At 41.1% G+C, this 22631-nt stretch overlaps 1 protein-coding gene across 21 annotated transcripts; it reads right to left on the reverse strand.

Moving 5' to 3' along the window:
• Positions 1-684: 684 nt before the first annotated feature.
• On the reverse strand, positions 685-22401 carry lrrfip2 (leucine rich repeat (in FLII) interacting protein 2). 21 transcript variants are annotated; one of them, XM_050071002.1, is made up of 27 exons: positions 22202-22401; positions 20770-20930; positions 13875-13961; positions 13353-13412; positions 12619-12678; positions 12437-12475; positions 12142-12210; positions 11241-11288; positions 11058-11126; positions 10700-10789; positions 10087-10143; positions 9645-9698; positions 9433-9489; positions 8860-8928; positions 8439-8552; positions 7975-8016; positions 7461-7592; positions 6960-7031; positions 5895-6065; positions 5664-5756; positions 5157-5249; positions 4374-4475; positions 2389-2521; positions 1968-2138; positions 1789-1868; positions 1580-1684; positions 685-1498 (listed from the first exon to the last, which is right to left on the reverse strand). In XM_050071002.1, exons 2-27 carry the CDS (start codon positions 20857-20859, stop codon positions 1388-1390), a joined length of 2268 nt encoding a protein of 755 aa, XP_049926959.1. In that variant the 5' UTR covers positions 20860-20930; positions 22202-22401; the 3' UTR covers positions 685-1387. The 21 variants fall into 21 exon arrangements, with proteins under 21 accessions (XP_049926959.1, XP_049926961.1, XP_049926962.1 ...); XM_050071004.1 differs by lacking the exon at positions 22202-22401 and adding an exon at positions 21943-22178; XM_050071005.1 differs by lacking the exon at positions 13353-13412.
• Positions 22402-22631: the final 230 nt, after the last annotated feature.

A 22631-nucleotide genomic window follows, 5' to 3' on the forward strand; every position in this document is an offset into this window, starting at 1 on the left:
AAATGTAATGCCATTTTGACAACAGATTAATAATATAATACATTCACAAAAATCATGAACATTTCATAGAATTTGTACTTATTTGTAACAAGTTTGCTGAGAGTTGTTTCATCTCTGTAATTGTTTACTTTTTCAAAACTGCAATGTTTTTTGTTGACCACTACATACTTTTTTGTACAATCGAAATTATCTCTGGTACCATTTTTTCCAATTGACGCTCAGTAATGTTACATTAGTTTTTCATGGTTCTCTCCTTCAACTTGATTGGATCCTGTCAGATTAGTTCAAACAGAGTGGATCATCTGGCCAATAAAGTCTCACCTTACCAAAAAGACTGGCATTGACTAGTTGATTCATGAAATGAAGGGAAATTAATTGATTCATGGCACACTTTTAAAATAACATACTTCTTGTTTTCAAGTCAAAAGGCTCAAATCCTATTAGGATTATCCAAATAAAGTCATGAGTCATTGGTGATAAAATCCAAGCTGAGTTATAAGTCTTGATTTTGTCAATTTGAGTCTGAAGTAATCAAATGTGTCTCGAGTCTGACTTGAGTACAAGTCATGTGACTCAAGTCCACACCTCTGCAAATGAACAATACTGACAATAACGTCATTAAAATAGCACTTAAAAAGCAATATTAATTGATGAAAAAACAAAACATCCAGGTTGGATACCCAGTTCTGTAAATTACACATTTATTTTCAAGAAATCTTTTAAATATCTGAAAAATTTCAATGAAACCGCAGCAGACACAGTTGGTTCTACATATTTTCAAATAATGACTGCACCTTTTTAAATACATCATTCTGTACCTGTTAAAACGATTATTGTTTCACCGAGCGGTGCAGACTCCCAGTCTCCTTGTGTGAAAAGGCACTTCACTGTGTGAGGGGGAGCTGGGAAGGTGCGGGACCGGAGCAGCCGTGAGGGATGAATAGTTTAAAAGCATAATTATACTCATTCATGCAACTTATCAAAAAAAACAAAACAAAAAACAAAAACAAAGTACAGCCAAGCACCCAGCCAGAGCGAGACAAAATCTCATGGATAACATGATGTAGTACAAAGCTCTGAAAAATTAAGTAGTGACTAGAGAAATTTCCTCAGATGTATCTCCCAGCAACTTTATAGTTTTTATTAGTTAAGTTTCTGAGTCATTCCTCCAAAAACAGTGGCGACAAAACCAACGCTTCCGATTTTAAAAAAAAAAGGGACACAGTTCAGTTTGTTGCCTGTGCTACAGTTTTGTTTAAAGTGTTTTTGGTTAGCTACAAATCTTTAAAGTGTTACAGCTAAAAATGGAAATGTGCTCCAGACGCAATATGGCAGTCAGAGGTCTGAGGTGCGAGTTTAAGGGCTTCTGTGGTGACGCTGCCTTGCCTCACTGCTGTGACAGAAGGGCATTCCTGTTGGCCTTCATCTTCTCGAGGCGCTTTACTAGGTGGTTGTTGGTCATCTCCATTTCCTCGATCTTATCTAGAGCTGTGCGCAGCTGTGGGGGAGCAGAGGGAAGAAGTTACTGTCAGTGTCTTCACTTCCTGTTCCATGTTATAAAATGCACCTGTGTCTTTACCTCTCTTTGAAGTTTCCGTTTTTCTGCTTTGAGTTCGTCTTCTACTTTCTCTGAGTTGTCTGCTGATGCCTTGTACCTTGACACTTGCCCTTCAAGTCTGTTAATCTGGAAAATGGACACAAGAGAGGACAATTTAATAACTTTGATGATAACTTTTTTATCTCTCCGTATCATGTTTCTATGATTTAATTTGACATTTTCTTACTCACATTTTGTTCCATTGTACCTATTTCCTGTTCTGCCTTAGAAAGCTTGAATTTGTATTCACTAATCTGTCTGTTGGCATCCCCTACAGAGAAAGACAGAAATCGGTGAGTTTGAAAATACAGAGTGTTCAAAAGATCTGTGTGCTGATACATAATAATGACACGTAATAAGGCCCACTTACTCTGCATCTCAATAATGTGCAGGTCTGTACCGTTCTCCATCCTCTCCCCATCTGTGTATGCACTGTCCATCTTTGAGTGTTTCTGTCTCTCCTCCTCCAGCTGATTCTTCAGTTTCCTAATCTGAGCCAACAGTTCATCTTTCTCCTCTGCCAACTTCCGTAGCCTGACATCTGCAAAACAGTCAGGAAACACATTAACACACCACATTAAGCTGATGCAATTTACCGTAACGGGCAGAAGACGCTGAATGGACAAATTCAACTGTGTGCATTAGGTTGGCAACAAAAACACAATGAAATGTGACTATCGGTTGTTTTTCTTATTGTTTTGTAGCTGTAGTAAATACACACCTCATCAGATTTGTTTATTTAGCATCAATGTACATCTTTTATTTTGACAGACGTAATATCCCTGACTTACCCAGTGGGCCCTCTCCTGCAGACTCCAGCACCTGAGCGGCCTCCTGGGAGACCACAGTGATCCCTGAGGACAGAGGCTCATGGTTGACATCTCCGTTTGGTGTGCCGTCTGGGATGATGACCAGCCCGTGCTTCTGTGGTGAGAGAACACACACATAAGTAAGGTTGTGCTTCAACAGGTATGCACCGATGACACTTTTTTTTTTTTTTTTTTTTTAAATATGACACACCCCTCATCTACAATGTAAGACCACACAGACCGAAAAGCTGGCTGCTATGAATGGATGGAAAACAAAAATCTTGAAAAGTAAAAGCCACTGTAAATGAAAATGATCCCTACGACGCACTGAACAGTCAGTGGTCTGTGGATGTTAAAACGTAGGCATGCAGGATATATTTGTGGCTGGTATATTATTAGTAGATAAGCAATAAAATTAATTATTGTTCTTGTTGCGATTATTGAATTTCAGTCGATAATTCCGGCCCAAAAAGTGCAGCCCAGGGAAGGCACTCAAACCTGGGTTCTGAGAAGGACTGGGCAAAATATCAATATTTCATTGATATTTTGATATGACACTGGATATCATCTTAGATTTTGGAGCATTGTCTTGTCCTGGTTTTAAAGGCAGCATTACAGTAAAGAAATGTAATTTTCTGAACAGACTTTACCAACTTATTCATTATATCAACATAACTAACGATGATTTCTCAAAAATCTTATGTAAAAGTATTTTGTGAAAGCACCAACAGTCGAACCCAACAATACTGTCGCAGTATCAAAATCGGGGTATTTGGTAAAAAACACTGATTTGGTGTTCTGCTTATCGCACAGCCCTCGTTCTGAGGAGTGATTTTTGCCTCTCTGCCATTCTCCTCTCCTCTCTGTGCCTGTCACTGTTTGCATGAGGGTGGGGATGAGCTCCACACACAGAGACACAGGAGGCTCTTGATCAGAGAGGCCACAGCAGAGAGAATAAAACAGACTTGAGGTTGTATTTTACTTGAGGTGAGTAGAATACTCGACCATCCGCCAGTAAGGGAGACGTCATGAAAAATTAATCTGTTGACCAAGCAGAACATGTTTTTGCAAAAATGTGACCTCTTTGACCACAAATGTTTTCACATTAGCAGCAGAGGAGGACTGATGCTGCAGGACTGATTTTTGTAAACAGTGGAGGGCTTCAGATAACAATTAATTAGTAAAGACAACTTATTTCTTATGCTTTTTGCAGCCTATAGATGTATAAAGGTCTGACATTAATCAATCTACATATTTAAAAACTATGGTTATTACAACAAGTTAAATTATAGGTTATGGTATCAGTATTGGCTACAACAGATAATTAACGGCTACTGTAATTGGCCCTGAAATTCTGCGTTCTGCATATATACTGTACACACATGCATAGTATATGCAATATATAGCTCAACACTGGGGGCCTAAAGTTGCATTAACCAAAGCCTTTTATAAATAAGGATGTGTCGAGATTTGCCTGATAAAAATAACCTCTTTCATAATACTACAAGTCTTGTTTTCAGAGAACCATTTTGAATCCCCTCTGCAGTCATTTGAATGACATTTTTGACATTTTTACCATGTGACTGCACAATGCAGACTACTGTGTGTTTGCCACTGTGGGAAGTTACAATTGAGACCTCTGTGTACAGTAACAGTACCTGCATACCCTGTATAAACAACAAATCTACCATTATTTTGATATATCACACTGCAGGCATGGTCAAACACAGATTAACATCTACCAGATATATTACAGAAAACCAGGAAGTAGTGAGAAAATTGTCAAGAAAATAAACTGGAAAGAAAAACAAAAAGGCAGAAGTCAAAAGTACAATGCAGTAGCCCGTTAGATAACATTTACTGGCTTAGTTCCAACCAAAAGGAAAGTATAAAAAGTCATTTTGGGGTCAGCAACTCATTCCTCTTATCTTGTGTTCTTTTTCTTCTGGGACTACAGGAAGACCTACCTCTCCTGCTTTGGCCTTCCCCTTGATGTCAGCAAGCTCATCTCTGAGCTCGTCTCTCTCATTCCTAATGCAATCAAAGTACTCTTTCTGCCTCTCTAGGGCCTGGCCACACAGACGAGAAGAGACAACAGAGAGGAAAAGAGGCAGAGGAGAAGTTGGATTGACTCTGGACAGACATGCAACACCACATGCTACAGCAAGACATCTTCCATGCACAAACATGCACTGTGCACATTAGGCTAACAACAAGGACACAGGAACACAGATGGGGACAAGGCTACATGCTCACAAGATGTTATTGGGAAATGTTAAAAGGTGTTGAAGAGCACAGGGACTGAGTTTGTAAGGAGGAAGATCTTTCTGACTTTGCACTTTGTGAAAGCTAAATCTAGGTACTACATTTAAGAGTCTGACCTAACTAATATACTGATCCACATGTGGAACATGCATGTCATGCTAGAATATGATGATATTTCTCTTCTAGTTTACATGATCCTGGATAAAATTATTAATATTTCACAGGCTGCCCACTACAAGCTTTAACACAGCGCCAGTGCACTTGCATTGTTAGCTGAGGTTATGAACTGAAAAACCCTGTTATTTGACATGCAAAATTCCAAACTGTGAATGTGTCCAGGTATGTGCTAACACCTCAAGGGTCTCCGTCATGCAGAGACAGCATGAGAGGCAAAAGAAGTGGAGGACACTTAGTCTAAAGGCTGAAAAGCACAACCATCTATTGCCTCCCATGTTCTGTCACAGCACCCCTGTGGGACCTCCTACCCCAATCTTTTTGTCCTTCCAGTTTATCGTTTCCTGCAGGTCAAACACCTCTCTGGTGAGGGCATCTAACTTAGTCTGCATTCGCTGGCTCTCCTGGAGTGGCGTTGAGCAGTAACAAGTTGACACAGTACAGGATAAGAACAGAATAGGAAAAATGAAACAAAGACAAAAGAAGAAAATGCACAATAACACATACAGATACGAAAACAAAAGATAGGAACAGGTGACACAGGGTGAGAGGAGACTTGTTTGAAGATAATGCCGAGAATGGAATGAATGATCAGCGTCAGATACGACAATGAAATAGAGCTAAATGTCAGAAGGGACGGAGAGGACCTAGAGGCAGGCAAGTGCCAATCAATCCTTATCAAGTTCCTGCAGAACAGGGCCCATTCGCTGCAGTCTGCACAGAGGCACTAACACCCTCCAAAGTGTTGACAGAATGGCAGTCTGATGTGGTCACCCTGGCAGAAACAGTGTGTCAGTCTAATGCAAGGGCAGCCTTACCTCTATAAGCTCATCTCTCTGGCGAATTCCCTCTTTCAGTTCTTCCTGTTTATGCTGCAGGACTGTGCATGTGTGCTTTTGTCTTTCTAGTTCCTGAAACCACAAATAGAACATTTCAGCCACAACCCTTCTATGTAAATATTTTGTAAAGGTACCTACCTGAAATAGTTTTCTGACATGTGGTTTGACGTGATAATAAGCTTCAGAACTTTTCTTTGACTGTTATTTTACCTTTGACTTGTCTTCCAGCTCCCTCTTCATCTCAGCCATTTGCTCCTCCATCTCCTCTATGACGTCCTTTAGTGTGTCCACTTGATAGATGAGGTTGCCTTTGTCGTTGTCCAGCTGTGCGTTTGATACCATGGCTTTCTTATATTTCTCCTCCACCTCTGCAAGTGACTCCTAATTGGGGGTGGGAGCATGTTAATAAACAGAGTACATTGGGTTAAAAGCACAGCTTGTCAACATGCACCAGGTGGACTCTGATATAAAAAAGTTTTTGTAACACACTGGCCAAAAACAAAGCACACATCTTTTCTTATTTCTACATGCTGGATTGAGTAAAAGCATGATTCTGCACTATCTTTTGTGATATTTTGCTATTCTAAACAGGTCATTTGGGACTAGTGTGTGTGTGGTGAAAGTGTTGGCATTGATCACACAATAATTAGAATGCTCTGAATCACTTTTAGGAGTGAAACAAGGCAATGGTGTGAAAAGGGGATCTGAAAGAGAGAATTACAAGTGAACAAGGAAACAAGATGATGAAAAGTAATCTAGCTAAAGTGCATCAGCTGTATCAAACTCTACCAAGAACAAGACAGGAGTCAGGTTTGTTAGTAAGCTACTCTTATCAATAAAACATAGTGTCCTTTCTAAGAGAACAAGAAGCTGCTTTGAGTGACTGCAGAAGTCAGTCAGCCAGAGGGCCGTCCAACACTGTGGCAATGAAAGCCTGGGTGGAAGAACAGCCTCAAAACTGAAAGCTGTAATCTGTCAGCAGGTGGAGCATTTTAACTCTTCTTCTTACAACTTTGAACCCAGCTGAATTGTGGGAGTGTCTTCATTTTAGGCCACAACCAGTGAGTAAGATCACAACAGGAAGTGAGGGAAGATCATGCAGAAGAAGGATCATTATGCAATTCACACTGGGAGCACGCAAAGACACAACTGTGGTGTGAGGAGCTACAGGAAGGGGCACATAGGGGTATGAGTGGGGGAATGCTGGAGGGTTAGTGATGCCATACTGCTCCCAGAGAACAAGAGAAGGCATGCTGTGAGCTCAAGCCCCTCTACCTTCAGCTCTTTAAGCCCTTGCATGTACCGCCCTTCTACATCCTGAATCTGGTCCTTTAGTTCATAGATATCCTGTAGAGCAGATGGAAGGAATGGTTGGGGTGAAGTGGGGCATCAGAGGGGGTGGGGAGTATCAGGGAGAGATAACAAAGCACCTGTGCTGCCATCTCAAAAACAATCCAGCTGGCATGACCAGCGCACCCAAATACAAGAACAGCTCCACAGGTCACATGTCACATCCATAAAGAAAAACGGTTAAAGCAGACACTTAGAATAGCAGGGAGGGCACAACAGAGGGAGGTTCATATGCAGAAGGAACAGATGTATACATTAAATAGCTCAGACACAGAACATGTGGATTAGCATTTAACCTATATCATAATGTGATGATGGATATCTGGAGCTAAAACAAGTACAATTTGATTCATATGCCAGCATTTTTCACCAGTTTATTAAGCCACATGTTTAGAGGGGTGACACTGTGTGCATCGAACACCTTACCCTAAGTTCACTGAGACTGGTGTCGGGGTCATAGGCGCTACCCGTGTCTGTGCTGCCCCGTCGTGACGAGGTGCCACCCAGTGATGCCAACGTGGCTGCTGAGAGGCCTGGGGTGGCACAGCGGGAGGATGGCTGGGAACATAAAAACACCACACAACTCCAGTCAGAAAAACATCAAAACAGCTCAGCACAATGCAACACAACTCAGACATGTTATACAACACCGTCATCTGATTCCACAGGGCCCAATTCAAATCCTCCTGAGGGAGGTACTGTCGCTGTCATGTGCTGAAGTATAAACTTGACAAACTAGCTCACTGTATCCACAGACTGTGTGTATAAAAGCCAGACAATGCTGATCTGTTGTGGTTACATGGTATCTGCCTAACAGATAGGCGTAAGAATAGGCGTAGAAATCAATTTGTAGTTCAGTGTGAGATTAAACTCACGGACTACTGCATTTGATGCTTTGTGAGGTTTGGTGAAGTAAAATGCAAAATGATGGTGCACTCACCCGACTAAAATCTGAATACTGCTTGTCACATTTTTCATCCAGCTGCAAGAAAGAGAAGAAATATAAAAAGAGATGAAAACTATTTTGAGAAAGCACATCCTGTGTTGTCATGCTTGGAGTCGTTTCCGCATCTGTAAATCAGGGAGTTAGTCCGGGAGTTAATATGAGTCTGGGATAAGTGCTGCATGTTCACAGATCATAAAAGAGTTGACAACCAAACAAGCAAATGAAACACTGAGTGAGTCACACCACTCCATTAAGAAAAGATTTTCTAAGTCCACGCTGCTGCACACTGCAGTCACATCCGCTTAAGCTGAACTTGTACCACTTTACTTATTTATAGTCAATAAAAACACAGACTGTGGGATGAGTTTTGAAAACCAAATGTTATTTTTAATCATGCATCATTTGGGGTTGCAGTGCACTTTCCAGCCCACTGTTGTGAACTTCGTTTAGCCACTTACAGCGTCCAGATCTGGAATGCTCAAATCATCGAGGTCAGACACAATACTGCCTCTTCGGTTGGTGCGGCTGAAATAATCAGCAGCAGACTCGCTAATGTCTGAGAAATCAGACGACTGCTTACAATACACACACAACACAAAGAGGATAGAGACAGAAGAAAGCAGAAACAGAGAAATAAGAGAGCCAAATCATAAAAATAATCAGAGTAAAGGGACGAAGCAAAAAAAGACAAATACAACCAGAAGAGATCACGCTTCAAGGTTAAGGTGTTTAAAATGTATGGTAGGTATTAAGCTGGTGTTCTTATGGAGTGCAATACAATAAAAGAAACCGTTGAAAAGCTTTGAGTATTAGACCATCATCTACTGTGACAGAACACTATCCATCTAGAGTTTGTAAAGCCCAGTCCCTACAGCTCACCGCACTGTCCCTGCGGCCTCTCCTGAAGTTTTCCTGGGACACGCTGCTGACAGTGTCATCATCTGAAGACTGAGGGGAATATATACACACATACACACGCGCACACACGCGCACACACGCACACACACACGCGCACACACACTATGAGGATGGCTGCATGCCCAAGGCTTTCTCTGACACACACACTTCTTGTTCAAACAGCAATCCATACACATCCAGTAGCAGTCTCTGGATTAAACAGATATCTGGATTACTCCAAAGACTCTAACACTACAAGTAATGGCAATCATGCAATAAGGATCATTTTGTCAAACGCCAAGTTAGATGACACAACCTCGCTACCACATCTAAGCCTGCACAGCACTGCAGAAAAAATCCTTCATTCACGCACTTTAATGTCAATCATGGATGCTGTAAAACAAGCTGCAGCCAGTTTGGTATGGGTTATCAATATTGTCCCTAGGTGGGAGGTCTGGTGCTGAGGTGGGGCAAGGGGATGCTTGTTAATAGTGGTCATCTGTGTGTGGAGTTAACTGACATCATGCAGAGTGGCGATGGTTTTAACGTGCTCACCACAGGGCTGCTACGGGTGGAGCTGGCTCCAGAGGAGTACCAGCTGTATTCAGAGGGCTGTGGGTGGGGGGTGGGAGGAGGAGGGGGAGGAGGAGGAGGAGGAGGACAGGGGATCAACATGAAGGCAGATGGCAGACCACAGGGCACAACAGTTAGCTGCTGTGGTGGTGACATTGCTGAAATGCTGTTTGACAAACATTCAGGAGACTTACAGCTCTTGAACTGTATCCTGAGCCATACAGACCGGTGTCATCATAAATAGAGGCCTGAGGGCACATGTGGGAGACAGTGGAGGGCTCAGCAAGAGGGAACATGAATTTTTGACGTACTTGCTAAGTAGTCTGAATAAAATTACTTTTTCTAGGCAATGAAATGAACAGAGACTCTGTATTTCCAACATCAAATAAGCCATTTGTGTCAGTGCTTTACAACAAAAGCCTTGGCTTGATGCAAACTCCTGACTTATCTAACTGAAGCACAAATCTCTGGCCACAGCCAAGTGCTCTGAGTGTTCAGAAGCTAAATATAAGTGGTACTAGCCACCCTGGGCATCCTATCAGACCTATGTGGCCTCAAGAGAGGGGGAATGTGTACTTCTAAAGGTAACTAGAGGCATGCAGAGAGATGTTGGCCACTCTGTGGACAGAAACTGACCATGCTGTAGCTGCGAGGCAGCGCCGTGCCAGTGGTGGAGGACGAGGAAGTGGTGGCCTGTCGGAGAGGAGGGGTGCAGGGAAATTAAGAGCACAGAGGAAAGCTGTATCAGGAATGTGAGGTGGAGAGAGACTAAAGAGCAGCAGAAAGTGGAAACAGGATGAATGTTTTGCTGACACTGTAAAATTTAGGGTGAAATAGGTTGAGAGGAGAAGTGAGGTAAGGTGACACTGGCCCTGTGGACTGTTTTAATACTGGCAGAGGAGCACCACCTTTGTCGGTCAGCAAGTAATTTACATAAATACAAATGATCATAAGAACTGTTTTACATTGGAGAGAGATCTCAATCCAAAGTCAAGCTTTCTATTTCAAGATTTCTATGGCACACTACACTAGCTACATGACCATTATGCTCTCCTTACTTTGATGCTTTTCTGACACAAACTATATCTCTTATTGCAGTTATATAAAACAGCTTGTTAGGCGTATGAATATCCAATAAACTACTCCATGCAGATAGGAATATAACTGGCTCTGATTTTACTGAGTGTCCTTTAACCACTTAAGCCTGTGCATAAAAGTGTTTAAAGTTGGCACTGTCAGAGGGACCGACCCGAGGCTGATAGGTGGAAGTGGAGGGAGGAGGCGTTGCTTTGGTCTTCGTTAGGCTGCTGTAGTTCCTTTGATCATGGTAAAGTCCAGTCTGGAAGGGCAGTAACATAATGTGACCTCAAACAAACACCGACATAACAAATCTTATTCTCAAGTGTCAGACTAATATCTATTTCAGACACATTCAACACAGCTTTGTCAACAACTGTGTGGCACTTCACAAGGCAATGAATATAGTCAATCTTAACAGGGGTAAAGTCGATCAACTGTAAATCACCACAAGCCACTATCGTTAGCTGACACTGCCTCCATGCTTGAGGCTGCAGAAGAGACACCAACACTAACGGAGTAACACTGACCAGCAGGTCCTTCTTCGAGGAGCTGGATGAAGACCTTTTATGGCCATGCAGGTCATTGTACACAGAGCTCTGTTCAGCCCAGAAAACAAAATAAAAATAAAATAAAAGCAAAAATGAGACAAAAGGATAAAAGGAAAAGCGTAGAGGCAGTGACAAACAGATGATCATCACATAGGTACATACAGTGGAGCGGGAACTCTTCAGAGCGGAGCTAGTGGAGAGGCCATCAGACTAAAGAGAGAATCACAAGATTTATGATCACAAGAAAATCAAATATCTGAGAGGCTGTGGTTGCTGTTAGGTCTGCACTGGCCGCACACATTCACGTGTCTCACTAATACAAAGTTAGTTGTTGTACAAGCAACAAGTAAGCCAACACAGTAACAGATCAAACAAACCATCTATTTTTCTACGCCCTGCCAGGGCCACAGGGAAGGAACAAAAACATTTATCAGTGGCACTCTGCTCATTATGATGGTTGTGTGATGTTTTTAAGGAAAACAATATGATGGTGAAAACGCAGTCAACAATAAGTTTGTTGCATCAAAAACAGGCACAAATGTGGACATTCCCTATGTAATTATGTTGAAAACAGCTTCGAGTTTCTTTGTTTGATGGTATATTTCAACTAGCTGATAACTGCACCAAATGTCTTGTCAAGGTACAAATTCCAAGCACTTTAAAAGCTGAAAATTGAAGTTGAAAATTCTAAATCCAACTATAATGCCAGTCCATCAGAACCACACAGCAACACATTCAAAAATTATACAGGGACATATTCAAGGAAGTGGTAAAGAAAGGGAAACAAATGTCTCTAACAGTCCCCTCGATGCTATTTCTCCTTCCAGGTATAAACTAATCTGTCATATGTGAATCTCCAATATGAAAAGGGTTTAGCTGGAGCCGAAGTGTATGAGACACACTGGTTGCTTTTGTGCACATCCTTTTGAATCTAAGCAAATTTTGTCGATCACAATAAGGTTAGCCAAACCTGAACTCATGCTCAGAATCCAGGTATTCAATCAATTGCCAAACTCCACACAAATATGCTTCATGTTCTCACACACATGAACACACAACATACCAACAAATCTTTTCTACGGGAACTGGATCGACTCTTTGACCCCGAGTCACGAATCGATGATGAGGTTGACTTCAAATTAAAAAAAAAACAAATAAAAGCAAACATTATTAGAAATCTTAACTTCGCCAACTATTTCATGATATGACGCAAATACACTACCAAATAAAAGTATTTCACCCAACTGCATTAATTTAACAAGTGCTTTTCTAACATGAACAAAGGCCTCCACACATCCGTGTGCCCCTTTGACTGCAGACCTAATAAAACTGGCAGGGATTTATTATGCATTACGCACCCTGTAGCTGCGGACTGACGTGACATCATCATCCAGCCCCTGTTGATGTGGAAACATGGAGTCACAGCAGAAAAGCAGACAGAGAGGAACATGGGTGATGAAAGATTAACTGCAGGATTAAAGGAGAAAGAAGAAAGGAAATACAGGCGGACAAAGAGGAAGTGTGTGGGAGAGATACAGACCCGGCGATGACGGCTGCTGGATATACTACTACTAGAGCCTCTGGCTTTTTCTGAGTCAGCCTGGAGTAAGAAAAGAAAGTAGGGAAAGATTATAGAGTGAAAGTAGAAAGGCTCAATCACGGGGTGAGTAAGGTCACTGCAAAGCTCGACAGTTGCTATGCAAAGCCCAAACCATGCCAAACAACTTCTGTCATCATGTTTATATGCAAACGGATGTCATAAACATTTGCAAATGTTATCCTCTTTAAGCACGTCAGCAAGATTAATGATATACAAAAAACCTTAATATATTGCAATTTTTTTCTCTTCTGTTATTTTAAAAGGCAGCATAACCGCACACAATGAAAATCTCAGCTTTTCCTTCTGGTGTTGATCAACACACATAGAGATTAACTTCATGCAAACGTTGTCCACCAGCATTCAACAGCATCCATCCTTTCTGAAGCAGCTGGGAGTTGGAGGAGTATAGCTAAATGTCCAAACCACCTTCTTGCATGTAGACTCACCAACCCTAAATAAAGTCAAAGGCCAATGCTCGCTCTACGAATACACACAGCCACAGATTACGGTGTCTCCAAAGCAAATACACTGCTGAGGCATATTTCCACAGTGAGGTACACTGTAGTCTGTGAGTCAAGTGTAGCTAAATGGTCAGGGTTGACTGGGGCTCAATCCCACACAACAGGCTGTGTTAGTGGAGTGAGAGTCTGCAACACTCTCTCGTGCTCGCCTACCATCCATTGGTGGATCTGACCCCATTTTTTGTTGCTACTGCTGGATGAGTGGTAAGAACGCTGGACAGAGGGAGGAAGTGCCAGGAAAAACATACAATCATACTTCACCGAAAAACTGCTGAAATGTAAAAAACTGGGTGACATTTACTTCAGGAATAGAACATTTGGTTACATCTGTGGACATGCAGCACTTTCATTTTTCTTCCTGTGGGTATATGTTTGTGTATGAACTGTGAGATTATTCTAAAAATGTCTTTCAAGGCATGAAGCCAAATAGCTCCTCTGCACCATGGAGGCAGATGAGCAGCTCACAAACACTGAGTCAGTTAATGTAGTAACTGTCCATGTAAAAACAACTGATAAAAAATTAAATAGAGGAGAAAACAAGGCCAATTTTTATGTTCAATCTACAGTTGATCTGTGCTGAGAGCAGCAGTTAGGAGGCATTACATTAGCTTGCTCTCTGGGTCGAATGATGGTCCAGAGCATCTTTGCCAATCAGGTCCACTTTGTGTTATATACCTCTTTTTGCTGCCGTTCAAGTTCCCTCATGCGAATATCCCTGGCCTCCGCTCGCGCCGCCCTCTTTGCTGCAAGCCTCGCCTCTGCCTGTGAGACACAACATGAACACACTTGTTAGCCATGAGTGGAAACTGGTAAAGATGCCTTTCTCTGGGGACACGCCCCAACGAGTGCAAGGAATAAACACAAGGAAGGGAAAAGCCTCAATCAAAAAACAATCTCACAGTAGAATTTACATGAGAATATTTGGATTGTCTTTTTCCTGTAAAAGAAAAGGGATGGTGGAAAATGTACACACATGGGTTGATTTCACTTCCTCACAGCTGCTTAAGTGTGGCTATCAAGGTCTATGAGAGCCCAGCTTCTTTCATGAGCTGGAACCTAATTAACCAACCCTTTGATGATGAGGTTGACTTAGCATGGTAGCATGCCTAATTATAACGCTATTGTTTAGATATTTTAAACAAATTAAAAAAAAGAAAAAGATGCAAAACTGTTTTGCTTTCTCAGATATACAATTTAGTCAGTATGATTTGTCTTCAATAGCTTTACTGCTGGTTAAAATGTATTTACTTGCAAAACATAAAACTGCCTTTTAAATGCTTCTCTAATAACATCTAAACAACAGACCACACACAGAGACTTGGTGGTAACCTAACACTAGGAGCAATGCAGGACACTCACAAATATACACAAATGTACACTGCTGTATCTCGCAGGCAATAAGTAAGTAACAAGAAACTGCAGTACAGAAATGCCAAGGGTATATGTGAGTTAATTTAGAAATAGTTACTGCTGGTTGGGCTACACCATGGACACTGTCCAGTGGAACTTCTGAACAGAGTTCATACTGTACGGTGTGCCCTTGCTGACCAGTTTCGTTTGTGAGTCACAGCTCTGTAGTCCTGTTCAGAGTGAGTGCTTGGGATGCCTCATCACCGACCACATGTGCTAACCATCAGTTTCAGGAGGGTTGATTTAAAGACCTCACGAGGGAGATGCCAATAGTGCACAAACAAACTGGCAAAGAGGTACAGGATCGAGAGAAAACAAAGTGAATCACAAAAATGTGGTTCTGCTCAGCCTGTAAACAATTCACAATCACTAACTAGGTAAACCTTACAAAGCACAAACAAGTCTATGTCAAACTGGGTCTAATAAACTCTCCTCTGGGGGTAAAATTGAGAAGAGTCATCGCACAATTCCCCCCCAACTGAGTCAGAATATAAACAGAAGCTAATTTTACAGAGTACCACAGCAGAAGGAGCTAATTTAGGCGAGCCCCTACACAGCCCTGAGGAGTCACGCAGGTAACTATGCAGACTATACTTCCATTACGTTCACTCTACCAATTACACTCAGTACATGCTCTGAAACCTAACATCCCACCAACAAAGACTGGTTCTCTTGCTCATGGAGCCTAGCCCTTTATCTCTTACTAAAAGACAGTCCATAAATACAGCGTGTGGTGTGTACAGTATCTCACTGCAGACAAACACTGTCAGCATTCCAGCAATTTCTTATCTGCTGTGCCAGAATGGAGGGCCTGTGGGTATATGCTATTCCTGTTTCAATACAAGCCTCGAGTGAACAATCACTGTTTCATAATAATGCCAAAGAGCCACCCAAATTCAGGTTCTTTTTGCCTGTACACCTAATGTTGTGTAAAGCCTAGTTATTTCCAAAAATACTTTAAAACAGAAAAAAGAAACTTGTGGCTGAAGCTTAGGTAGATTCAACAGAAGGAGGAAGTGACCTCTATCCAGGTGAACAGAATATAGTTTTAGTTAAGACTATCAACCATCTTGTTTTACCGAGACAACTTTCCAGCATAGCCAATGAGTGAAAACCATGACCCACAATAGTAGTCTGATTTAAGGTGGGGTGATGAGTGAGATGCAGTAATGATCACTACATAAAATGTACATTTTTTTAGTATCCAATACACAAATTTAAATATCATCATCATTAATTAATGTGAACAAAGGAATATCAAATGATTTTTTGTGAGTGAATACGTTTACTATATGTAAGATTTGTTTTTCAAATCTACATGGAAACCAAAACCCCAGAACTCTAACAATTAAATGCCGTTTCGCAAACATACATGCAACGTGGGACATTTTAGTCACCATTTCCTTTGGTGGCTCTGTGTGATTTTGGGTGAGTCTAACTGATAGTCCTACAATAAAACATGCTTAGTACAAGGTGAAAAAGGAAGTAAAGCTGTGAGTGTATGCAGTGAGATCAAATGAAAAAGCAAGAGAGACGGCTGGCCCTGTGCTCTGCACCTGTTGAGCTGTCTGACAGTATGACCTGCTCTGCACAGCAGCACAGCTGAGCTCTCTGTCTCTGTCCTATCTATAGCCTGGCCCATCCGGCCCCAGCCCTCTGACAGCCATATCACGGGCCTGGGAGGGTAACCTGAGCAGTAGAAGTTCACCATCAAACTCACCTCCAGCACTGCAGGCAATAAGAGTCCAGATATCCACCATGACATCACCTGAAACCTCTTTTATGATACTTGGCAATTTCCTTATATAAATCCAAAATCAACTTGGAATTGTCTGAACATGGATCAGCCTCATATCCCGCCCTCTACATGCCCATAATCAACCAACAATAGTCACCTTATCAATGCTGATGCATAGAAATAATCAACGGTTCTTTACGATGAATCATGGCAATGACTGAGTGTCACCACATTATTTATATGTTCACACTAATCAGACTGATTGCTTCACAATCACGACAGTCAGTGGTATCCCTCACCCTGGGATATTGTCAGAAAATTGAAGTTTGATAGGTAAACAAGATTTGTATATTTAAGTTTTGTTATGGTGAACTTGGGTCTACATTATGATCAGGACTCACAATGAGGATAAGGAATATAATAACTGTGTGAGAACTTTGCTAATTAACACAATCCACATGTGCAGGTGGTTAGGATGTGCTGGATGAGGTGACTGGAGGCAGAGTGTGAAGTGACAGCCAATGCAGTGTCTCCAGTGACAGCGCAGTTATGTTTACAGCAGCAATTTTACACTCAAAACATTTTACATGAATACTAAAACTGAACTTGGTGGTATATAAACTGTATTAGAAGATATTGTTGAAAACTATCTGGGCTTTATTCTGCAATTCTTTAATGCTATTTGATATCTTTGATGTCTACAACTGGTGATACTTTCATCAGTTAGCCTAGTTAATGTGATCGAGGTTAAAATAGGCTCTATAATATTGGGGAAAGACAAGCCAGACTTCCCTGAATCCTGCCACATCCTGGCATCATCCTGACATTTTTAAAGCTGCGGTGCACTCCAAAACTGACCACAAGTGTGACCATGTGTATACAGTCCGGGCTTCATCTCTGCGCTCCAGATGTGGGGGATGTGATGGTGAGACAGCGCTGATGAAACATTTACGGAACCTGATGTGAGATTTGACTTGCCTTCTATCTCTTACAATTGAAAGGTGCTTATGGATTAGTTATGGTTCACTAGCACAAGCACAAACAACACTGCTAGTTTTAAATGTTCATGATAAAGTGGATCTATGAGTATTGTGTGATATGAAGTGAAATTAAAAGTGTGAGAGGCATTATTAGACATATAATGCTTTCTCTCAAATTCCTACAATCTGGCTTCTGTTCACCACCTCACTGTGTGTATTACCAATTTCCCCTGCCTTCAAAATGTGTGTATGCATGGGTCAGAGTTTCAGCAAAGGTGTGCACATTCTCCCGTCAAGTTTGTTTTCACAGATCTTGACTGTAAATTATATCAAAAATTATTATTTTGGTGTTGCAGACTGTTGGGCAGAAAAAAAGCAACTTTACGACATCTGGTCCCCGGGAAATTGTGACAAAATGCACAAGTAATCAAAACGTTATCAACAGATTAATCAGTGATGGAAATCAACACCATATGCCAATATTACGACTGAAAAAACACATGCAGTAACCAACAAATAATAAAAAAAACCAAAACGGGTAAGTGATGTAAGACATTTCCAGTTTCATTACTATGATCAATATTGCAGCATTTATGATTTCAGTACTCTGCAAATGAAAATGAAATAAGCTTATTTAGTATATTAAATGGAAAGTGCAGATATGTAAATGGAATACTTTAACATCCAAAACAATATATAAATGTGTAAATTCTAAATTTTGTCTAGCAATAATCCCTGGTAGTTTGAACAAAAAATATTCATCTTTTTGCCAAGACTACTCAGCAATTGTCAATATAATCGTCAAAAAGCCAAGACAGCATAGAGTAAGTAAAAACAAAATGTAAAACAGCTCTTTAAAATTGGTAGATTAATTTAAATACATAGATAGTCAGCTTTAAAAATAAGCCTGTACAGTCACTCTAGGTGCTTAAAACTGCTGTATGTTATGTAAATGACTAACCTTTGCATCTCTTGCACCTTTAAAATTACACCAGATTAGTCCTTGAAAATGCTGTTCTAATATGACCAAAAAACCAAACAAAAAAAAACAAAAACATTGTAAATGTAAAATAACATACAAATGCTGCTGAAAAGCTGCATTACCATGGGATGAAGCTGCATTACCATGGGATGAAGTCTACTGTTCTACTGTTGACAGACAGTGATATGTGATTTGTTCTCTGCATATCCATATACAGAAAATGAAAGTGTAGCACAAATGAAATCATATGAACTATGAACTACAGCTTCCACACAAACACACACACCCTCTGTACACCGAGGAAAGTCAATGATTGCCTTGTTCATGTACCATTCGCTCCCTTAGATCCTAATCTAAAGGACAACGGGTATGAGATGATCATCTAATTCTAACACTTGGCCACTGTCAGATTTCTAAGCAAGCTGCTGGTATTCAAAAGGACTGACTGCCCAGTAATGTAAGAGGCCTTAGAACTGGGCTGGTGACGGTGCAGGCTCAAATTCACAGTCATTCTCAGCAGTGATCCGTGCCAAGCACAGGCAGGCAGGCTGTAACTTTTCTTAACCAGGCACAGACAAGACGAGGCAGAAGCTGCAGTGTTTTGAAGATTTGTTTGGGAGGGTGGTGATGTGCAACAGGTTAGACACTGACCCCTTGGACTCCCTGCACAGTTGATCTAATCTCTGCTTTGCTCCACAAAGAGATTCAGATTTAGGACCTGACTGGGAGGGTCAGATGACTCATGTTTCTATGATCGGCCTGCATGACTATAAAGAGAGCAAATGGAGCCTTGTGCTTAGTGCCCAAGAATGAAGCACTGCACACATGAAGCATTCTTAAAATGGGCCAAGGCAAGTATTTATGAAAAGCAGATTTATCCAGCAGTACATTTCTACCTGTAAATCTACCTGTGAATGCAAGAAATCATTTGACATTACCATAAATCTTCACAGAAAATCTGCAGACAATGTGGCTTTTTAACCTATCCCTACAAAACATAAAATACCTTAAAACTCTGAAAACTGATCTTTGCATTTCATGTTGTTAGCCACCTCACTGTGGAAAAAAAGGCAAAGGAATGGCAGCCCTGCTGTGGAACAAAATGGAATAATCCCAGGGCATGTCGTTACAGGCTAGGCAGCTTCTCTCCACTGCCCGTGTTTTTCTCCCCCAAACGAAAACACTACAAGTCAAGCCTCTCTATGGTCCAAACCAGCTGTCTCCACTGTCTTAGGCTAAACACCTAGGCTATTACCTGCAAAGCCTGAATATCTGCATTTAAGTACATGCCTCAAAGGCCCATTTGCTGAAACAACTTTAACAACCACATCTTAAATCAACTTAATTTATTGCATAATAGATACAATTTTCTGCCTAAGGTTGACTAGACATCTGGGTGTTGAATAGAAAAATTTAGTAAACACAGCTAGCACATGACACATTATCTACCAGGGAGAGCTCTGCAATTAAATCTAAATCTGCTCCCAATATTCAAGAAATCTGTTCAGGGTTATTGTCAAAGCAACAGGTCCTTAAGACAAATCCTATTAAACTGTAGAGTTATACAAAACTTGATCATCACCAGAAGTGCTTGTTTAATCCATCTAAAATCAATGTAACATATTTGTGCTCTTTTTGTTAGTAAACCCATTAAATATCACTGTTGTATGGAATGGCTTGTTTTTCAAAAGACCACTGAAAAATCATCAAGACACACTAATTATTTAAACATTTGAGTATGGGTGAATAATTTCCGCAAGAATCAAATGACCTCGACATTGCTCAAGAACAAACAAAGGCATCTGCAAATAAAAAAGTATCTTAGAAAAAATGCAAATGAGTAGACTGGAAAGAAATCTGAATGTATTCCGTTTGGGCTCAGGAATTTGTGCCAGACACAGCTGCACAAGTTTTTTTTTTTTTTTTTTTAAAGTCAATTTTATAAATGATACTTCCATTTTTAGAAATGTCTCACACAACTGAAAACATAATACTTATAAGATAACCAAAGCATTTTTGGTTTGGGTAATGATAAGGATACAACATGAACTAAAGATGCAACTGAAAATAGTCTACATACATTAATGTTTTCAAGCTTTGGCAATACATCTCATATAGGTTTTAGTTTAAAAGGCCACTTATTCAGCCATAGTGCAGTGTCAGCCAATCATTTGAGTGCTGATAATGGTTTCAATGGTCTATAAATGCTCCCTATATTTTAAAAGTGATGGTGCTGCTGCCAAAATTAACATCTGAGATTGACGAATCAATCTCCAGCCTATGCTTTACGAGCCCATTATCTAGATGAGGATAAACAAGACAATTTGAGTTGGATACAATCATATTAGCATTGATTAAGCAATGTACAACTGGAGCAATATAGGGAGAACATAGCCCAGATCCATTCCAGTTTGCTCCAAAATGGAAAGAGAGGGTAAATGTTATGGAGTATGAACTTACCTCCCGTGCAATGCTACTCAAGGCCTCATCCTCTGCTGAGAACCGGTCCTTCAATGGGGCACGCTTTCTACCAGAGCCTTGTGTCCCCATGTTGCCTCTGCAACTGTTGCTCCACCAATAATGTGTCAGGCCAGGAAAGACACCAAACTGTATGTAAATACCTACAGGAAAAATGGAGAGACAAAAGAAGCTTATTTTAAAAGGTCTGCAAACAAAGTCAAATGTTATGCCTTAGGGCTGTCTCAAGTTTTAACTGCATTTGATTGTGTACGCTTTTATGTACTAAATACAGCCCATGCACTCGCTATCCCTTTCTTTTATTCCTGCAAAAACAGATAGTCTCTCATGGTTTTAGATAACAGTTGTGGCTGACATGAGCCAGCCTTCACGTGCCATGCAGGACCACTGGGGCCTTATAAATCAGCATATGAACATAACATTCCAATAAACAACAGCTAATGAGACACACAGAGGGAATAATACAAAGCTACACGTGTGAAACTGCTCTGAAAACACGGCTGTTCATTGATAAAGCTTGCATTAGCTGGTAAAGTAACGTTCCTCATCATCAACATGATGATATGCGTTTGATTGACACCCAGAAAATATCAAAGTTAACAGATCACACAGACAAAAGACCGCTGTGGCTGGCTGGTGAAGACAGGGGGGAAAACGCCTAGTTTAGGACCCAGCTGAGTCAGAGGACCCAAGCGAAGCATGAGCGCTCCTTGTAGACGTTTGATGATTTCAAACCCGTGGATCCAAAATTCAAAATGACCAGTCTGACCGCCTCAGAAACGCTGACTAACAAATCAATGAATGCGAATAATCCTTGGCCAATTGACATGAAGATGATAAATCACTATTATTTTACGTTATTCACCCAGCTTCAGCTAACTTACTGACACACTGACGTTAACTCTGACAGTTTTCCACCCACTAACAAAGCTAACATTACTGTCCCTGTAACATTTCCATTAGGAATATAGGGACTAATGTTACCTTAGCTAGGTTAGAGACAAAGTTATGCTGGTGTACTGCCTGTCCTGTTAGCGTTAGCTTGCTAATTTATATTACAAACGTTAACGTGAACGTTGACGAAGGTTAGCCAGCTAACTAGGAGTGCTAACTAGCATTTCGTCCTGCCCAAATTTTCATTAAAAAGTTAGCTACCCTCTTAGGCTCTTCCTCCGCTTCCGCCGAAGCTAGCGCTTTATAAAAACGAGAACTATCCACACATGTCCTTTCCACAGCAATGACCCCCAGCACCGACGACAATCTCTGGGAGCCAAGGCTAGGCTAGCTGACCAGTTTAGCTGGGTAGTTAGCTTGGATAGCCAGTGGGGCTAACCTCGACTCTCTTGAGAGGCAGATAGGGCAAACTGGCACTGATCCTCCCGTCATATTTCCCACCCCAAAAATATAACGTTACCTTCACGACACCTTCAAATAACCCGCGATACTACCGAGGTGCTGTCCCTTTTCTCTTGCACGTTTAGGGGAAAGACATTCGGCTTCTCTTCAGAGATTGGTAGTGTTTTTGTCCACACTGACAGCTGTCATCAGTCCGCCTTTCCACCGCTCTCCACTGCCCTCCTTACCCAGTTTCCACACACTGCTCCGCTCGAAAGGTCCCGGATGTTGGGAAAATTTAGGGTGTGATGCTGCCTTCATGGGCCGTCAGACACATCAAAATGTCAACTGTTGTACCCGACTGGGAGAGAGTGGTTTTCCAGTGAGTGATAATTAATAGGTCTGGTATGACAACATACGAAGTGACTTTCCAGTGTTCGGCTTTTAGGGGCTGACAGCATGGAAATTGTTTAAACAAGTATGACGCAAACTGCTGGTATTATGTTTCT

The sequence above is a fragment of the Epinephelus moara genome, chromosome 19, assembly GCF_006386435.1.
Source record: "Epinephelus moara isolate mb chromosome 19, YSFRI_EMoa_1.0, whole genome shotgun sequence".
Classification (NCBI taxonomy): Eukaryota; Metazoa; Chordata; class Actinopteri; order Perciformes; family Serranidae; genus Epinephelus; species Epinephelus moara.

Coding starts and splice junctions, on each gene's coding strand:
- lrrfip2 (XM_050071002.1), bottom strand. CDS start 20,859: ATGGGGACACAAGGCTCTGGTAGAAAGCGTGCCCCATTGAAGGACCGG. Junction 13,413..13,874: donor TTGAACGGCAGCAAAAAGAG/GTATATAACACA, acceptor CCCTCTGTCCAG/CGTTCTTACCACTCATCCAG. Junction 12,211..12,436: donor CGTCAGTCCGCAGCTACAGG/GTGCGTAATGCA, acceptor TTTAATTTGAAG/TCAACCTCATCATCGATTCG.